The following is a 17,126-nucleotide window of genomic DNA, read 5'->3' as shown; positions in this document are numbered from 1 at the left end:
TTGTGTGTGTGTGTGTGTGTGTATAAAATTAACAAAAAAAAAACCAACCTTTTGATTGAGAGACTTTTGGGGGCAGTGATGGAGCAAAACAGGTCCCTGACTCTGATCTGGGGCTCTAGGTACTACTGTAATATAAATAATAAATATGTGTAATTCAATTTAATATTGGATAAGGCAGGTGGCCATTATTTATTCATTTGCTTTTGTTTTTATTATACTGAATTCCTAAATAGTCAAAAAGTTTGCCCAGGCTGAAAAGGTAACAGGACTAAAAAGATGATTTCTTTCATATGTGTAAAATAATATAACTATAATATATCTCCCTATTTCTTTATCAGAAATATGTTCTGTTTAGCCATTATGAGAGAATGGAAAGGGTACCGGAATTGGTGGCATGGCTCATCACCATTGGAGCAAATGTTGGGAGCATTGGAGCATACCCACTTCACGCAATCATCAACCTCTGTATCAAAGCAAGTGAGTGATGTTCCATGTCAATATAAAACAAAAGCAACTATAGTCAACTTACAGAGAAGTTGCAGATAAAGCTCATGTTTAACTATCTAAAGTAAGCTCAAATCCAAAATGCATAATCTTCCATAGCTCTAGTAATTACTCTTTAAAAATATTACTTAAACTACATGTGTCCAATTCATGTATACCTGGTAGTCATGTGAGCCTAACAGTGACACACTCAAAGCTGAAGTGTAACTGATGTGAACATCTCAGACCCTGAACATCTCAACTCTGAAAAACCTGTCTGGGGAGAAGGGTACATGTTTAAAATGTTCAGGCCAAATTCAGAGTTGTGTGTGTGTTAGGGCAAAATTCGGTTGTTTATCTCCAAAAATGCAGCTGGCACTTGACACCATTTGTTGCTTGGTATTTTACACTATGCTTCCCTCTCTATCATCCCTAGCTTTAAAGAGAGAGTGTTTGATAGCTTGTCTGTTCACCTATGGGGGAAAAGCAATAATACTTCCCCTATTCTGTCCTAACAGGACAAAGAGTACCGTTTAATAACATGTGGTTTAATTTATAATCATTTCAGAAGGGAACCATCTTTTCAGATGGCTATTAGATCACATACCAGACTTGAAGCATAGTATTAACCAGCAAGACCGGGATGGTTGCACGGTCCTGCATGTTGCAGCGTCTCATTCCAGTGGATATCCTATGAAACGTATGTAATTAAAAATTGACTTTTTTCATTAGTTTTTGTTATGGCAAAAGGAAAAAAATCTCCAGACATGAATAATCTTTATTTCATGCCAAGAAGGCTTGCAATTTCATGACAAAAGGCTTACAGGCTCAGTGTATATTTATAACTATAGCAAATATAGCAGAACTCACTGGTTTGGTGGCCAATTTCTTCATTATTTTGCATAGCAGTTCTGTGTATGGTCTTGTATTTTGTTTGGTTGATTAAGATTTAGCCACAACTTGGTACAATTTATATATATCTTTCTTTCTTGGTTTATTTATGTATTGATGCTCTCATAAATTTAAAAAAGTGTTAAGCCTTCAACTTGTGTGGAGTTTTTGTTTCTTGTTTGTAGAGGAGAACCAACTCAAAATTTCCCTTGATGACCATAGCAACGTGTCTTGGCTTAGACATGTAAACTTTGAGAGCTGCTTTCCTTTAAGTTTCTTGTGGGGGTCAAATAGCCGTGCCATCTCTGTGGATATATTTATTTCTGACTATAGAAACTTGGCTTGCTTTTTATTTGCATTTCTTAATCAATCCACTGGGTGGCAACAGGAAGTAAGCCTCAATCCTGAAGTTGCACTAACTAGACTCTTAGTTTATTAAACACAGTGGCATTCTGGTGCCTCCCTCACACAGACTGTCTAATTTAGTTTGCTGTGGAGGAGTCACAGTTCTTCTCTCACAGCTATCCCATCTGTTGCTAAATGAGTAGAGTTCTTGGAAAACAGATGATGGAAGAAATTTCAGAGCTATTTTTATTTTAATTGAGTTTTGTCATAACATGAATGGTAAAGCATGAGTGCACAAAAGCAAGAAAACTGTGTTGAGTGTGCAAAGGTGTCTCACTACTTCCCAACTTTTTTTCCTCCAAGTTTTCCTGTGGTATTCTAGCAAGTGAGATATGTACAGTGATAGAAGTTGTTGACCTTCCACTTGTGTCTGAGAAAAATGGAAATAATCTTGTGCAGCTTTCCTGGCAATCATATATGCTCCTTTTACTTGCTTGGCCGATCTCTTGAGTCTCCAATGCTCCTCCTGGCTGTTCTTTGACTGTGATTTATAACACTTGTTCAGCTGTTTGAGGCAAAGAGAGTATATCCTTCTCTCAGGGTAGCGTAATGCCCATCATAATGGAATGTGACAAAGTCAGACAGGAATATAGAGCCTTATGGTGTACTAAAGATATTGTGTCAGGGTTTCAAATCAGAATTTACATTTTGTGTTATGGCCTGTAATGTTTGTTCTGCAGAGTTTTAAGTGCGGTTATATTAGAATACTAGCTTCTACTAAAGGGAATGATGGTACTCTCATATTCATCAAAATGGAGACAATATATGCTACAAGGCTTATCGTTAGGTAGTCGTGCTTTTATGCCACTTCTGGTATGGAAAAAACCTGTTGGTTTCACACTAAGTATCTTAGATATTTTTGAACATGCTTTCCTCTTTCACCAACCAAACCAAAACAAACCCACAAAAAACAAATTGGCAAAACACCTTGTTTCCTGTAAAGACCAACTCCAAGTATAACTACTACTTCTGTAAAATTGAACTATTCTTTGTTTGATTAAAAAAACATTTGAAACCATGGCAGTAATTTTTCTTTTATTCTGAACAAAAGTTTTGCACCATCTCTCTACTGTATTTATTTTATGTTTCAGGTCAGATAGAAAATGTGCAGATGCTCCTAAATGCTGGGGTGGATCCCACTATTCCAGATGCACAAGCAAGGTGTGCCACAGATATCTTGAAAAAAAATAAAAACTTCAAGGCAGTAGATATAATCAACAATCATTTAGCAAGACGTGCTTCTTTCTCTAAGGAATCACCAGGTACTGATTGCTTTCCCTCTTTTAAATGACATTCTTCTCATACAGAAATGTTACACTTCTCATAGGTTGTAACAGGTAAGTTTTATACAGTTTTTTTCTCTGGGGAAAGAATATCAAAGTGTGCTTTTGTGATTGCTACCGTGCCTCCCCCTTGTCCACTGCATCAGGCTTAAACATCTTGTCTTTGTCTTCAAAGGCCTACATAACAGCCCCTCTGACATTTCTGACTTCTTACTGCACCACCCTGAAGTTTCTCTGCTCTGCCAGTGACGCCTTTTCAACGTCCTGTTGTCTGCTTCTCCCACAGGCACCTCTGTAGCTTTTCAAACTACCTTTGATGCCCAGAATGCCCTCTTAGTCTTGACCTGCTGAACTATTATCTGCGCCTCATTCAGATTCCTCCTGAAGTCTTGCTGCTTCTATGATGAATCCTACCATCATTATTTTTATTAAAAAAAAAATTTAGCCACCAAGATGTTCACGTCTAAATGGAATTATTGCTGTAATTGTTGTCCTTTCACTTTTCTTCCCCTCTCTGTTAGTCAACTCCTCTCATTGCCTCCTGTGAAAAAATTAGACCCCAGTGCTGCAAACGCTTACTTATGTGCTTAGCTTTAAGCATCAGTAGGACTATTCATCTGCTTAAAGTTAAACGTGTGCATAAGTATTTGTAAAACGATTTGGATCACGTCTTTCTATTTATTGTAAAGTTCCCAGCATGCTTCTGGGTGCTGTAATTGTGATAACCTTCAATTTCTTATAGCCCAGACATTGCAATGGAATGAGGTACAATAGATTATCGTTTGTGCCAGTTACTATATGATGGTTTTGTGAAGGGTTAGAGACTAAGGATTCATTCTTGTTCTCTGTTATGTTAAAACTCAGCTATTATGCCTCTCTTAGCCAGTTCTGTAGCTGATTTGTCCAAGATTGGAACTCAGTTTGACCTGTTATCAACAGGCTCAAATGCTATTGGGAACTGCCAAATTAGATGTCTGAATGAGGAAGATGCACATAATTACAATATAAAATTAGTAAAATAAAATTGTATCTGGATTAGAAGCTAACACTAAAGCAGTATCTTACCATTCTATAATGTTATCGAGCGTAAAGAAAACTGGACCTTGTCGACTATTATTTTTTCAATAAAGGAAAATATCCTGATCTATTACATCCATCTACCAGGGAGCAAGGGGGGCCAAAAGGAGGAGTTCTGCTACCATTCATAGCCTAACCCACACACTTCCTCCTCCAGTCTTTTTGTACCCTTCTCTTCTTCATTTCCTTTTTGTTTTACATGTTCCAGCTGGAAGATGAGGAGGAAGAAATGAAAATAAGAGAGAGGAAAATAAATTCAGTTGAAACTCATTAATTCTCCCTTGGCTAATCTGTAAAGTGGGGAGGTCTCGTTCTGCTTCTCAACTCAGATTTCTTAGCAGGTCCCATGTTGCACATGTTTTTTTTTTTTTTTTTTTTTTTTTTTTTTTTTTTTTAAAGCATAATTTGCAAAATTAAGTGGTTTGTAATGAGTCATTAGTGCAACTCAGCCAGGCTTTCTGGAAAAAGAAAGTGGAGAGTATTTAGGGAAAGAATCATATAAGGAGAAGCATTTGGGTCTAATCGCATTATAGCTGCTTCCATCATTTCAACCAATACAAAGATGAAATGGTCTGCATTCCAGATGCCCTCAGGTTGATCCTGTTTGAATATCTTGGACGTGTGCTATTGTACCTGTTTTATAGACTATCATGCATACAACTCCTCCTGTTTCCCAGGCCTGTTTCAATGGCCATGCAACGTAGATACGGAGGGGTTTTGGGAGGCGGGGCCTCATATTTGCAGAGCTTCCTTTTTAAAATATTTTTTTTTCTCCCTCTGAGTCCGCGCTGAGTTCCCTATCTCACTTAGAGTTTGTTACATAGAAGGCTGGGGAGCAGATGTTCCTGCTGCTCATGAGAGATTTTTTCAGTGATTTGGTTAGCTTCCCTCTTGGGCGTGCTGTGGCTCTTTTTTGCAACCAGTTCCAATGTGGCTGCTTCTTAGGCCAGCCCCTCAGGTCTGGTGGCGGTCTGTCTTCTCAGAAGCTTCTGCAAACTCTCCTGTACCAAACATTTTGGCAGGACTCCCCACATGATCGTCACGCTTGTTTTTTTCCCCTTTGCCAGTTTAAATAAGTTGCAGCCTTCAGGCGCTGGGTACTAAATTAATTGGGTTGGAGACATTTGAGGAAGGCTCTCCTCTTTGGAGCCTGCAATAATGCAGATACTCACAAGTCACCAATATGAAGGCTGAACTTTATTAGTGGTATATGAGAGTGTAATGTCATGTGATCTAGGTCTGGGCCATAGGAAATATTGTTTCAGTAACACAACTTCTGCCAGGGGGCAGGCAGCATATCTACTGATGGGTGTTTCAGAACTCCCTCATGCATAATCAAGAACCAGAAGGTAAGGGTCCCTTTAAATGTAGAGTCTAATTGTTTATAAGGGTCCCTTTAAATGTAGAGTCTAATTGTTTATAATGTTGACTTCCTGGTGGTTAGGATGAGGAAGCAAGAGACATAGGACTTGGTAGTAATGGGGGACTTCAACTACCCAGACATCTGTTGGGAAAGTAATATGGCAAAACACAAAATCTCCTATAAGTTCTTGGAATGTATTTTCAAATTTTATTTTTTATAGTAGTTTGACTGTATAAATATACTGCTTGAGATTTTTCAGAGCAGGGCATTTTAATTAGAGCTGTTAATTACAAAGTAGTTTAACAAAAAACTTCAAAATTTCAAACATGTTTTCACTTTGCACTGTTAGAAAATGAACTATTTTCCATTTAAAAAAAAAAATCACCCTTTTCAAAAAAATATTTTTGTCAGAATTTATTCTGGAAATGTCAACAATTTCCTTTTACCAGATTTTCAGAAATGGCAAAATGTCCAAAATACAAAAAGGTTGTATTGATAACATTTTTGATAGAAAAAAGTTAACAAAAAAATCTGGGGGGATGGGATAGGGGAATAACATTTTTTCCTGAAAAACAAAATATATTGGCAAAAAAAATGTCCTGTGTTTTGTTTTGATGAAAATACTTCGTTTAAAAAATTTTGACCAGCTCTGATTTTAATGGATGATGTGTGGCTAGATCGCCTGCACTGTTACATTCCTCAAAGCTGCTGGCAAACTCACGCTGAGGCTGGACTTTCATTTTTAGGGCATTTGTTAACTAATAAAAAGCACACTCTGATCCTACATTATCCCAGGTATGGGATAAATTGGTAGGTATTGCATTGCTATGTTTTTATTTTTAAAAAGTGGTGTTTTTTTTTTACCCATGTTAGCACTCCATAAACTGCCAATAAAATGTATTATATAATTCTATTTTTAACCCTCCCCCCCAACAATAAACAAGTAAAAAACTGGATTACCAATTTCAGTGATATTTTTCAGGGATGAGCGAAAGCAAAACCTCAGTTGATGAAACCAACTCTCTTCTGGATGCTTTTGAGCATTTCTTGAAGTTCTGCAGTCCTGAAAACCAAGCACAGCATAAAAATTTGTTGAAGGAAGAGAAGGTCCAGAGGTTTGTGAAGTTGTTGTCTACTGTAAAAGGTACAGTGAAGTCTCATCTCTGCCCTTCACACAACTTCTTAGGTCTGAAAAATATATTTGATGTCAATGTGCAGAGTATTTTCCTCTTGTATCTGTAACATAGAAATCATTGCAGAAAAAATATTACTTCCTATTCTTGTTGGAGTGTCTTGTATTTTTTAATTCAAGTTTTTGAAGAGGAATACAGAAAAAACCTCAGTATAATAAACAAGACATTTAGATGTATACAGTAGTTATTAACGCCATGGCAAAAGAATGCAAATGTACCAACTTTGTTATTTTATACTTTCAGCGCTCATGTTTTTTGTTTTTTTGTTTTTAATTTGACATGGGAAAAGGACCAGTGCACACCATAGAATCACTCTGTGTGTGTGTGTGTGTGTGTGTGTGTGTGTGTGTGTGTGTGTGTGTACTCAGTTCAAATGTAATCGAAAAGATGTTGTTTTAATAATTATATTATGTATGAGCCATGTTATATTACACCTGCTTTAATGCATCTATGTGACAACAAATATTAGTGTATTTTCCACCGCTTTGTCACCAGGGTAAATTATCTTAATCAAAGCTGTATTTGACAATTCTTTCAATCATACTGAATAAACTGCAGGTTCATTAGAGTTCAATATTCTGTCTATTAAACATTGTTCTATTAATAACCCATTATTACATATTCCGTTGTGTTCACTGGAAGATTTAATTTTACTCTACTAATTCCAATATACAGATTTTGGGGAGGGGTATTCAGAACTGCAGAAAGATTTATGCATATATTCTGCTTTTTATGGTAGTTTCTGGTAAGAAAAAAAATTATATGGGACATGTTAGCTGATGGTTGGTGGTATCTCCAGCATTTTCTGGGGGTAACTAAACCTGCTTAATGATAGATGCTCTGGTGTAAATCCTGTTTAAGATGCATCTCTCGTTTCTTTTCTTTAAAAAATTTGTAAACTTTTCAACCTCAAGAAGGAAGAAGTATATGTCTTTTGGCATTTTGTTTTGACACTGAGGATATGTCTACACTTCGAGCTGGATGTGCAATTACCAGTTTGAGACATAACCACACTAGCTCTGATGGAGCCAGTGCACTAAAAATAGAAGTGTAGCTGCTGCAGGAGTGGCTAGCTGCCTAAGTATGTGCCTAGTGTCTCGGACAGATACGTACTTGGGGTGGCTAGTACCTTACACTGCCATAGCTGTCCTCTTTTTAGTACACCAGCTTTAATCAGAGCTCACATGGGTACATCTCCTTAGGCTGGGATTTACACCCCCAACTCACAGTGTAGATATATCCTGAGCGTGTCGATGTGAGCATCAGAAGTAGCAGCCTGTAAGACGAAAAAGCTCCATCACAGTGTCTGATCCTGGAAAGCAGATGTAAACTCATCATATTTGATCTGGAAATAATTGGTAGATGGCAAACGTGGAATCCCATGCTGCTATTTTGTTTAGAGTCACTCTTCAGAATAGAAAGGTGTTAAGATCCAAATCCAGAACCTGGGTCCTGGGCTGAGCAGATATATGGAAAAGGGGGATGGAGGCCCCAATGAGAATGGAGAGGTCAAGAACATGTTTGCTGCAGCGGCCCTGCTTCCTGACCCACCTGTGCCCTTTTCTTCCTCACTGCTGCACAGGAAGCTTGAGTGGCATGGGGCTTTGCACTACGGAGGGATGCATACCCTTTCTATGTCACACCCTTTCTACAGCAGAACCACACTAGTTTTTCTGCCAAGGGGGCTGGATTTTGCCCTAACTGTTTATATCTGGAATGTAGTAAATTGATCTGTCTGTTAGAAACAAAGGCAGTCCTCTGGCCATAGCTGTGATGAGCCTGCCCTAAGAAAAGTTAAAGTTCATTCGCACAGTCACACCTTTTACTGGGAGAAGTTTAGAAACTAGTAAGAGAAGTGATGTCATAAGGACAGGAGGGGAGAAAAAGGGTCCAGAACTCACAACTAGCAGTCTGTTGAGGTTTGTTTCAGAAAACGGGGGGGTGAGAGATGGAGAATAAAGCTCTTTTATTCCCATGAATTTAGTGCTTTTGATAAAGGTGCCAGACTGAGAGCTTCAGAGATGGCGGTTCTTTAACTAGTATAGCAGAGGCAGCAGCAGTGCAAACTTCCCAGTGCTGCCTCATCTAAGTGCTTCAGTCCTTTCCTGGAGACCTTCATCTTTAGGGCTAAGAGTGTAGTTCACTCTTCATGCCTGTTGAATCCTGGCTGGTTGCAAGTTTGGGACGATTGTGGTGATATATTTTGTGATGCGCATTCCCCTGTCCAGTAGGAAGTGGACGGAGACCAACTCACTTCTCATAGGGTACCAAACAGCTGGTGGTCATGCATATTGTTAAGCAAAATAGAATGCTTTCTGTAAAGCAATAATTAGAACTCTCTTCTGACCTGGAAACAGTGAGCCTGTGTCTGTCTTCAGTTTTGTTTGTGTTTGTTTTTCTTGATTCTTATACTGATCAGTGTTCTGGTGTCCCACCCTTTTTGAATGGTTATTTAAATCCAATCTAATACTTTTGTCCAGTTCTACCAGGCTTTGTTTGCTGTCTGATCTCAGTATTTGAAGCCCTCTGTGTATTCAGTTCTACTGTATTTAAATTGAGACTGCTTAATAGCAGAAGTTCTTTACTCTTAACCCCTTTTATTCTCCTCCAAAGGTTCCTGCATTAACTAATCTTTAACAGTCAAGATTCCACATTTGCGTATTTGGTGTCTGATGAAGGCTCATTTCCTGACACTGTGATTTGTTCTGACACTGAAGTTTTTTTCTTCAAGAGTCAATAACTTGCATTAATGGGCAATTAGATGCAGTTGCTGTCTGATTTTGTATTCTCTATCTGTAACACATCCAGGCCTCTCATTCTTTGTGAGAAGGTTTGAGGTATCTGGAGCTCTGCATTGTGGTAAACGATTCACCACTCATTCAGGGAATAACAACCCGAGTTATTGCTTTGCTGGTTTCCAAGAATGGGAATTGTCTGACTGGCAGTTTTGAGTTATCCAGTGGTTTCTTGTTGTTTCCTTGAGGTACTAAAGTAGCAACTTATTTACCACTAGTTGTGAAGTCCTAATTCTTCTGTCTTGAAAATATATGGTCAAACTGCAGCTGTAGTTGATGGCCTTGAAAGGGTGGCCTGTATTAACAGGAGCTCAGAATAGATGTTCATAATAATCCCTTCTGGCCTTAAATTAAAATCTATGAATCTAAGAAATTCCATAATTTATTTTAAGGTTACTTAGATTTTTTTTAAGCCTCATAAACTGATCTCAGAACAGAACTTTCTTGCTTGCCTAAGGCAGCATTGGTTTTGTTTATTTTTTCCCCGTGAGTACTAATACAAGATTGCAAGATACATATATTTTAATGGGGATTTGTTTTTTGTTTTTTCAGTCAGTGATTCTGAAATCAGTTTGCATTGGTCAGTATTTTATTGCTATCCTGCTTCTATTTAATTATCTTCTGCTTTGCTTACTTGCAGAAATTCCTGAAGAAATGGTTTGTGACATCTATGATACCTGTGCTAGCTGCTTCATAAAGCTTTTATTGGAGAAGCAAATGTGGCATGAAGTTTTGCTATTGCTAACACGGAAAGCCAATGGGGAAATGCCATCATGTGGTGGACTCATCAGAAACTGCAGTCTTTCAGACCTCAACATTGGCAGCATTATCAAACAGGTTGACAGATTGGATAAGCGACGGGTGCATCTCATAAGATGCTTGCTAGAAAGAGGAGGTGAAAACTCACTGATATTAAAATGTCCTAGAAGATTTTAAACTTCTGTTTGCTGACTTAAAGAGATTATTTTAGAAATATCACAGTCCGACTCTTCTGGCCCAGTATAAATGCAATAGCTGTTAGACTCAAGCATTTAATAAATCTCCTATATTGATTGTGGAGTAAGCTACTGCTCAGCTTGAGTAAGTGTGGCAGAATCTGATCTGAAATGGATATATGATTGTATTTGGGAGGAAATGGTTAAGCATTATTTTAGCCTTAGGTTTTGCTTGATTTATTTTATTTTATTTTTTTACTTCTTCATTCCCCTTCCTCAGTTTCTTCCTGTTTGAAAGACCACAATTGATATCATAAGCCTGAACTCCTGGATTCATTGCCTTGCTGTGTCACTACTTTAGCTGTTCACCTCTTGAGAGTCTCTTAAAGCAGAGACAGTACCATGCTCACCCATTTTGAAGTGTCCCATTTACATCTGAATGGGAAGTTAATTTTTCTCACTTTGGGTGGAGAGTTGTATAGAGCTCATCTTCCTAGTTCTGAATGTTAATAGGCACTGTTAACCTCACTGACCATCCCCTTATTATTTTCCTTTAGGTTTTTCATGGCAAAATGTATTTTTATATGCACACACGCTTCATATACAGTATTCTAGGTGCTTTACAATAAGCATGAAGACAAGTTCCATTCTCCAGAAGGAGTGTTCAGTATAAGTAGCTAAAGTTTTTTTTAGAGAGAGAGAGAGATGGTGAGCCACATGGCTGAGGGCTTTTTGGAGAAGAGCAGTTACAATTTGTGACACACGGATCTATTCTGTTTTAGCCTTTACTCCTGCTAGATCTGGAAATCAGGATTATTCTGACCTGTTTTTTTTCCTTGACTGATACAGTGAAGTTAAATTAATATTTTTAAAAGGGGAAAAAAGTAGTCCTAGTGTGTACTATTATGTGAACAAGCAGCACTATAATTTTATGTATGTCTGAAGACAGAAAAATTCACATTATTTTCTTTTAAGTATTTGACTTCTCCACTGATTTCTTGAAGAAGGAAAGTTGAGGGAAATCTTGGCCTTCATATGTGAAGAGATTTTTAATTTGACTCAGTTTTGGGGGTGTTCAGATGAGATTGGCTTAATATTTGAATTTCCTTAATATTCTATTAAATGTGATGAGATGGTTAAACAATGATTATATATTTTTTAACATCTTCTCTCTCAACAACTGAAGCTGACATCTTACTATTGATGCCCTTTTTGAGTATAGAGATCCAGTGTATCAAATTTAATCTTAAACATTCCAATCTATTTCACTAGCTTCACCTGAAGGGACTGGAGCCATCTCTGAAAAACCACTGCAGATATGCTTGAAAAATAATGATTTTGAATTGGCTTATTTGCTGCTGACCAGTGGTGCAGATCCTCAGAGTGTTTCTATTGTGGAAGGTGATACTCCTTTGCATGCTGCAATCTCCATCTGCTTAAATAAAAGAGGTAAATCTTTGTTTTGGTGTGCAGGTCCACCTATGCATTAATTTATTCAGATTATTTTCGGAAGGAAGATTTATTATTTCTACTTCTGCACCTGCAGTAATATTGTGTAGGAACCAGTAAAAAATGTGAAGGGTCAGAGAAGGCAAGGAAATGTTGAAAACTGAAGCTCAGCTATTGATTCTTAAGGAAATGGTGGGAGCAAATCATGAAGTTCTTTACTCCATTTTTATTCAGTCCTTACTCAAACAAAGCACTCACTGATTTCAATGGAATCTTTGCCTGAATAAGATAGAATAAAAACTGAGTAAAAGACTTGAGAATTTGGTCCAAAAGGACTTAATATAAATTAAATAATACAGATTTATATAATATTATATTATAATATTATATTATATTAAACATCTACTCAGTGTGGAGAGGCAGTCAAAAAAGCTAATAGAATGTTAGGAACCATTAGGAAAGGGATAGGTAATAAGACAGAAAATATCATAATGCCCACTGTATAAATCCATGGCATGCCCACACCTTGAATACTATATGCAGTTCTGGTCATCCCATCTCAAAAAAAGAGATATTAGAATTGGAAAAGATACAGAGAAGGGCAACAAAAATGATTATGGGTATGGAACAGCTTCCATATGAAGAGAGATTAAAAAGACTGGGACTTTTCAGCTCAGAAAAGAGATGACTAAGAAGGGATATGATAGAGGTCAATAAAATTGTGACTGTTGTGAAGAAAGTGAATAAGGAAGTATTATTTACTCCTTCACATAACGCCATGGAACCATGGTCACCCAATGAAGTTAATAGGCATCAGGTTTAAAATGAACAAAAGGAAGTACTTCTTCACACACACAGGCAACCTATGGAACTCATTGCCAGAGGATGTTGTGAAGGCCAAAACTATAATGGGGTTAAAAAAGAACTAGATAAGTTCATGGAGGATAGGTCCATCAGTGGTTATTAGCCAGGATGGGCAGGGATGTGATCCCATGCTCTGAGTGTCTCTAGCCTCTGATTGCCAGAACCTGAAAGTGGCGGACAGGGGATGGGTCACTTGATGATTGCCTGTTCTGTTCATTCCCTCTGAAGCACCTGACATTGGTCACTGTCGGAAGACAGGATACTGGGCTAGATGGACCATTGGTCTGACCCAGTCTGGCCGTTTTTATGATAAACTGTCAAACTAGGTTCAAAATTCAGGTTTTGTATAAAAATGGTTTTGTAAATCCAAATGATTAAAGCAGTATCTTTATTCAAGTGTTTCTTACTACTTGTGATGGAAATTTTTAATAGTAATTTTGGCTGTCATGCTATATCCAGGGTTTACAATGTAGAAATTTTTTTTTCATCTATACTCAAATTGCCGCATGACTATACTAAAAAAGCTGTAGAATATCTGATATCTCTCTTGAGGAAGATATGAAAGTAGTCTTCTGGAGGGTATGTAGGTGGCTCAGGAGACTTCAGCTTTGGGGAAAATGGTTTAAAATTGGACCTGGTTTATGGTGACCAAATGCTACCGACATTTTGGGTGACATATTGAAATGAACATGGTGATCTCAGTTCATTATCTAACTGACAAATATGCACATCACAAAAAACAAATGTTGGCACCTTTGTTGGCAATCACATAGAGAGACACTGTTAATTAAGCAGACATAGACACTAAACTAGTCTCTCTCACCAAGAAGGTTAAAAGAGAAATGCAGCGCAATGGTGGGGGGAATGTGACAAATCTTCTGTTGCTTTTGCTGCTGTTGTGCCTGTTTTTCTGAATAAATAGAAAATCTCCGTTTCTACGGCTATCAAAATCAGATGTTTTAGAAACACTAAATTAACTTTATTATTTTAAAGGTAATTTATTTTCAGTTAATAGCAGCAAAGAGATTAGTGATATAGATGTTTCTGGTTCTCAGGGGAAAGTATATATAAGTTAGTGATTTGTTGTTGTTTCTTTCAGATGATGTTGGTTTACGCTTTCTGAACTATCTACTGGATCTCTATGGTTCAAACCCATCTGCTTTCCCACACCTTAATCCGAACAGCCAAGATAAGAACGGAAATACAGTGATGCATATTATATTTCAGAAAACACAATCAAAGCAAGTTAAGAAAATAATGGATTTGTTAGCAAAGTTTGACATTAACTTTAACTTGAAAAATAAATTAGGAAAAGATGTGAGGCACAGAATAAAAAAAAATGACCCTCGGCTACTCGCCTGGACTACAGCTGTCTCAGAGAAGAGGAAGCACCGACAAGATACAGTAGGGCAGTTTGTTAAGATGACTAAGTCCATTCCAGTCTGTAACACATCACAGCCAAAAAGCACAGCTCATTCATCATCTGCATCTGCCCGGAGAGCACCACCTGGCAACTCAACTAATATCCAAAAAACAGCTCCAGTTCTTGATAACTGGGAAGAAGCAGAAGATGCTCACTGGACAAAGCAAGAAACTGGAGAAGTAAATAAGCCCTTATCTCTACGGGAAAGCCTAGTGAAAGCAATCACAGATTTAATCCAGCATCTTCAATTGGGTGACAACCCAATAGAAGATAATTCTCAAGTACCAAACCCATCTTCAGCACTAACCAGCATTGAAGGTAAAAAGAACAAACCCCAACAAACCTGTGGATATGAGAGTTTGCCTCACAATAAAGGGGAGGGTGCCCACCCTGAGAAAGTGGAGGATACCAAGAAAGAGCGTGATGAATCTGACATGCCCATGCCTAATGGAGTAGATGAAGAAACAGTGGAAGTTAACGGGCAGATTCAGGACATGGAGACATATATTCAGGACTTCGATAATATGACGTGGGAAATAGAGTGCACTTCTGAAATGCTAAAGAAGCTAGGCAGCAAGGCTGTACCTCATTATATGAAAAAGAAAATTATACTGGCAGTTCAGCAGCTTGGAAATGGAGAATGGACCCAGGGCCTCCAAAAGCGGCTAAAACATTTGAAAGCTGATATTCAGCTGTATGAAGCTAAGCTGGACAAAGGAGCAAGGATGTTATGGGAGCTTGCAATAGACTTTTCTCCCCGTTGCAGTGAAGATGCAGAAAAGATTATAGCAACAGAACAGTCTATACATCCTCTAGAAAAATCTGGGAGGGTTTACACTGAAATCATTAGAATATGGGACATTGTTCTTGATCATTGCAAACTGGACCGGACTATAGGCACTATATGTACTGCATACAACCGTGGCTTGTCCTGCATCTTGAGGAAAAAACTCAAGGGTATAAGTAAAATCAAGCAATCTTCTAACTTAAAAATGCAAAAGCGCATTCCTCGTTTTTATGTTGAAGACACAGAGACAGAAAAAACAAAGGAACACATCGTACCTGAATACTTCCCTCCAGCCAGTGCAGTGGAAACAGAATATAATATAATGAAATTTCACAGCTTCAGTACTAACATGGCACTTAACATAATAAATGATATGAATACTGCTGCTGAATACCCCTTCAGAGTTGGTGAGTTGGAGTATGCAGTGATTGACCTCAGTCCCAAACCCCTAGAGCCAATAATCTTAATTGGACGGAGTGGAACAGGAAAGACTACTTGTTGCTTATATAGGCTGTGGAAGAAATTCTATTCTTATTGGGAGAAAGCACAGCTGGCAGGAACTCCTTTGTTGGTTAGACAAACGTGGCGGAGAAGAAAGTTTGAAATTGAATCTGAGAAAGAAAGCACAGGTGAGGAAGATGATGATGTAGAAAAACAAGACAACAATGATTCCAGTGAGTCAATTGAGTTGGAAAGCATAAATGATGAACAAGATGATGAAGGTGAACAGTATTCTTCAAATGAAACTGACACTGAATTGAATTCATTAGGTGACTGTGAAGAGGAGGAAGAGCATAGCACAGAAGAATCAGACAAATTAGAACACTTGCATCAGATCTTTGTTACTAAAAATCATGTTCTATGCCAAGAGGTTCAGAGGAATTTTATTGAGCTCAGTAAGTCTTCTAAGTCAACAAGTCATTTCCAGCCACTTGAACCAAATGTTTACAAGCTACAAGACGTTAAAGATGAAAATTTCCCATTGTATGTCACCTCAAAACAGTTGTTACTATTACTCGATGCAGCCATGCCAGATCCATTTTTTCTTAGGAATGAAGATGGAAGTCTTAAAAGGGCCATTGTTGGTTGGTCCACTCAAGAAGATTTGGTCATACCAAATTGGGAAGATGAGGATGAAGAAGGTAACATTGAAGTAGAATATGGTGAGGATGAAAAGACTGCAGAAGCTCACTCAAGAGAAAACGATCCTCGAGTTTTTGTGACTTATGATGTGTTTGCTAATGAAATGTGGCCAAAAATGGTGAAAGGCAAAAATTCCTATAACCCTGCATTGGTTTGGAAAGAAATAAAATCTTTTTTGAAAGGGTCTTTTGAAGCACTAAATTGTCCCCAGGGTAAACTTACAGAAGAAGAGTACAAAAAACTAGGGCGGAAGAGATCGCCAAACTTCAAGGAAGACCGAAGTGAAATCTATCATCTCTTTTGTCTTTATGAGCAAATAAGATCACAGAGGGGTTACTTTGATGAAGAAGATGTCTTATACAATTTATCTCAAAGACTCTCTAAGCTTGAGGAGCTACCATGGTCCATCCATGAACTTTATGGTGATGAGATTCAAGACTTCACCCAAGCTGAGCTAGCACTGTTAATGAAATGCATCAATGACCCTAATGCAATGTTCCTAACTGGTGATACTGCGCAAAGCATAATGAAGGGAGTTGCTTTTCGTTTCAGTGATCTGAGGTCACTGTTCCACTATGCCAGCAAGACCTCAGTTGACAAGAAACAATGTGTTGTTAGAAAACCTAAAAGGATATATCAGCTCTATCAGAACTACAGATCTCATTCAGGTAGAGAAATTACCCAATGTATGTTTTGAGGTCAAGATCTTCAAAAGGCACTAGTGATTATGGGTATCTCCATATTTGTGTGCTCAACATGAGATACTTTTAAAGGGAACTGATTTTCAGAAAGCAGATGCTTAGTGCTTTCTGAAAATCAGATCCCTTTAAGGTATCTTGAACTGGGCACCCAAAAGTGGAGCCACCTAAAATCACTAGTCACTCTTAAAAATCTTTCCCTCACTGAATGTTTTGTTGGTATTTGACCTATTTAGGATGAATTTTAAAAAAAAATAATTTTTTTTTGTCTTTAACTGCTGCTTCTGCACCACCAAAAATCCTGTATTTTGGGGATGAGTGGTCTGCTTCTGCTCTA

The 17,126-nt window shown here is 37.9% G+C and overlaps 1 protein-coding gene across 2 annotated transcripts in view; it reads left to right on the top strand.

Moving 5' to 3' along the window:
* TRANK1 (tetratricopeptide repeat and ankyrin repeat containing 1) overlaps positions 1–17,126 on the top strand; it is a 69,970-nt gene that overhangs the window by 28,691 nt on the left and 24,153 nt on the right. For both annotated transcript variants that reach the window (XM_067560928.1, XM_067560927.1), the window contains exons 7-13: positions 339–477; positions 1,052–1,183; positions 2,871–3,041; positions 6,485–6,646; positions 10,131–10,385; positions 11,698–11,874; positions 13,838–16,759. In XM_067560928.1, the coding sequence (XP_067417029.1) occupies positions 339–477; positions 1,052–1,183; positions 2,871–3,041; positions 6,485–6,646; positions 10,131–10,385; positions 11,698–11,874; positions 13,838–16,759 (3,958 nt within the window). The remainder of the gene's footprint in view (positions 1–338; positions 478–1,051; positions 1,184–2,870; positions 3,042–6,484; positions 6,647–10,130; positions 10,386–11,697; positions 11,875–13,837; positions 16,760–17,126) is intronic.

Source organism: Emydura macquarii, unplaced genomic scaffold (assembly GCF_026122565.2).
Source record: "Emydura macquarii macquarii isolate MOO-44397 ecotype Brisbane River unplaced genomic scaffold, CSIRO-AGI_Emac_v2 contig_2321, whole genome shotgun sequence".
Taxonomy (NCBI): Eukaryota; Metazoa; Chordata; order Testudines; family Chelidae; genus Emydura; species Emydura macquarii.
This window is presented reverse-complemented; position numbering and strand designations above follow the sequence as displayed.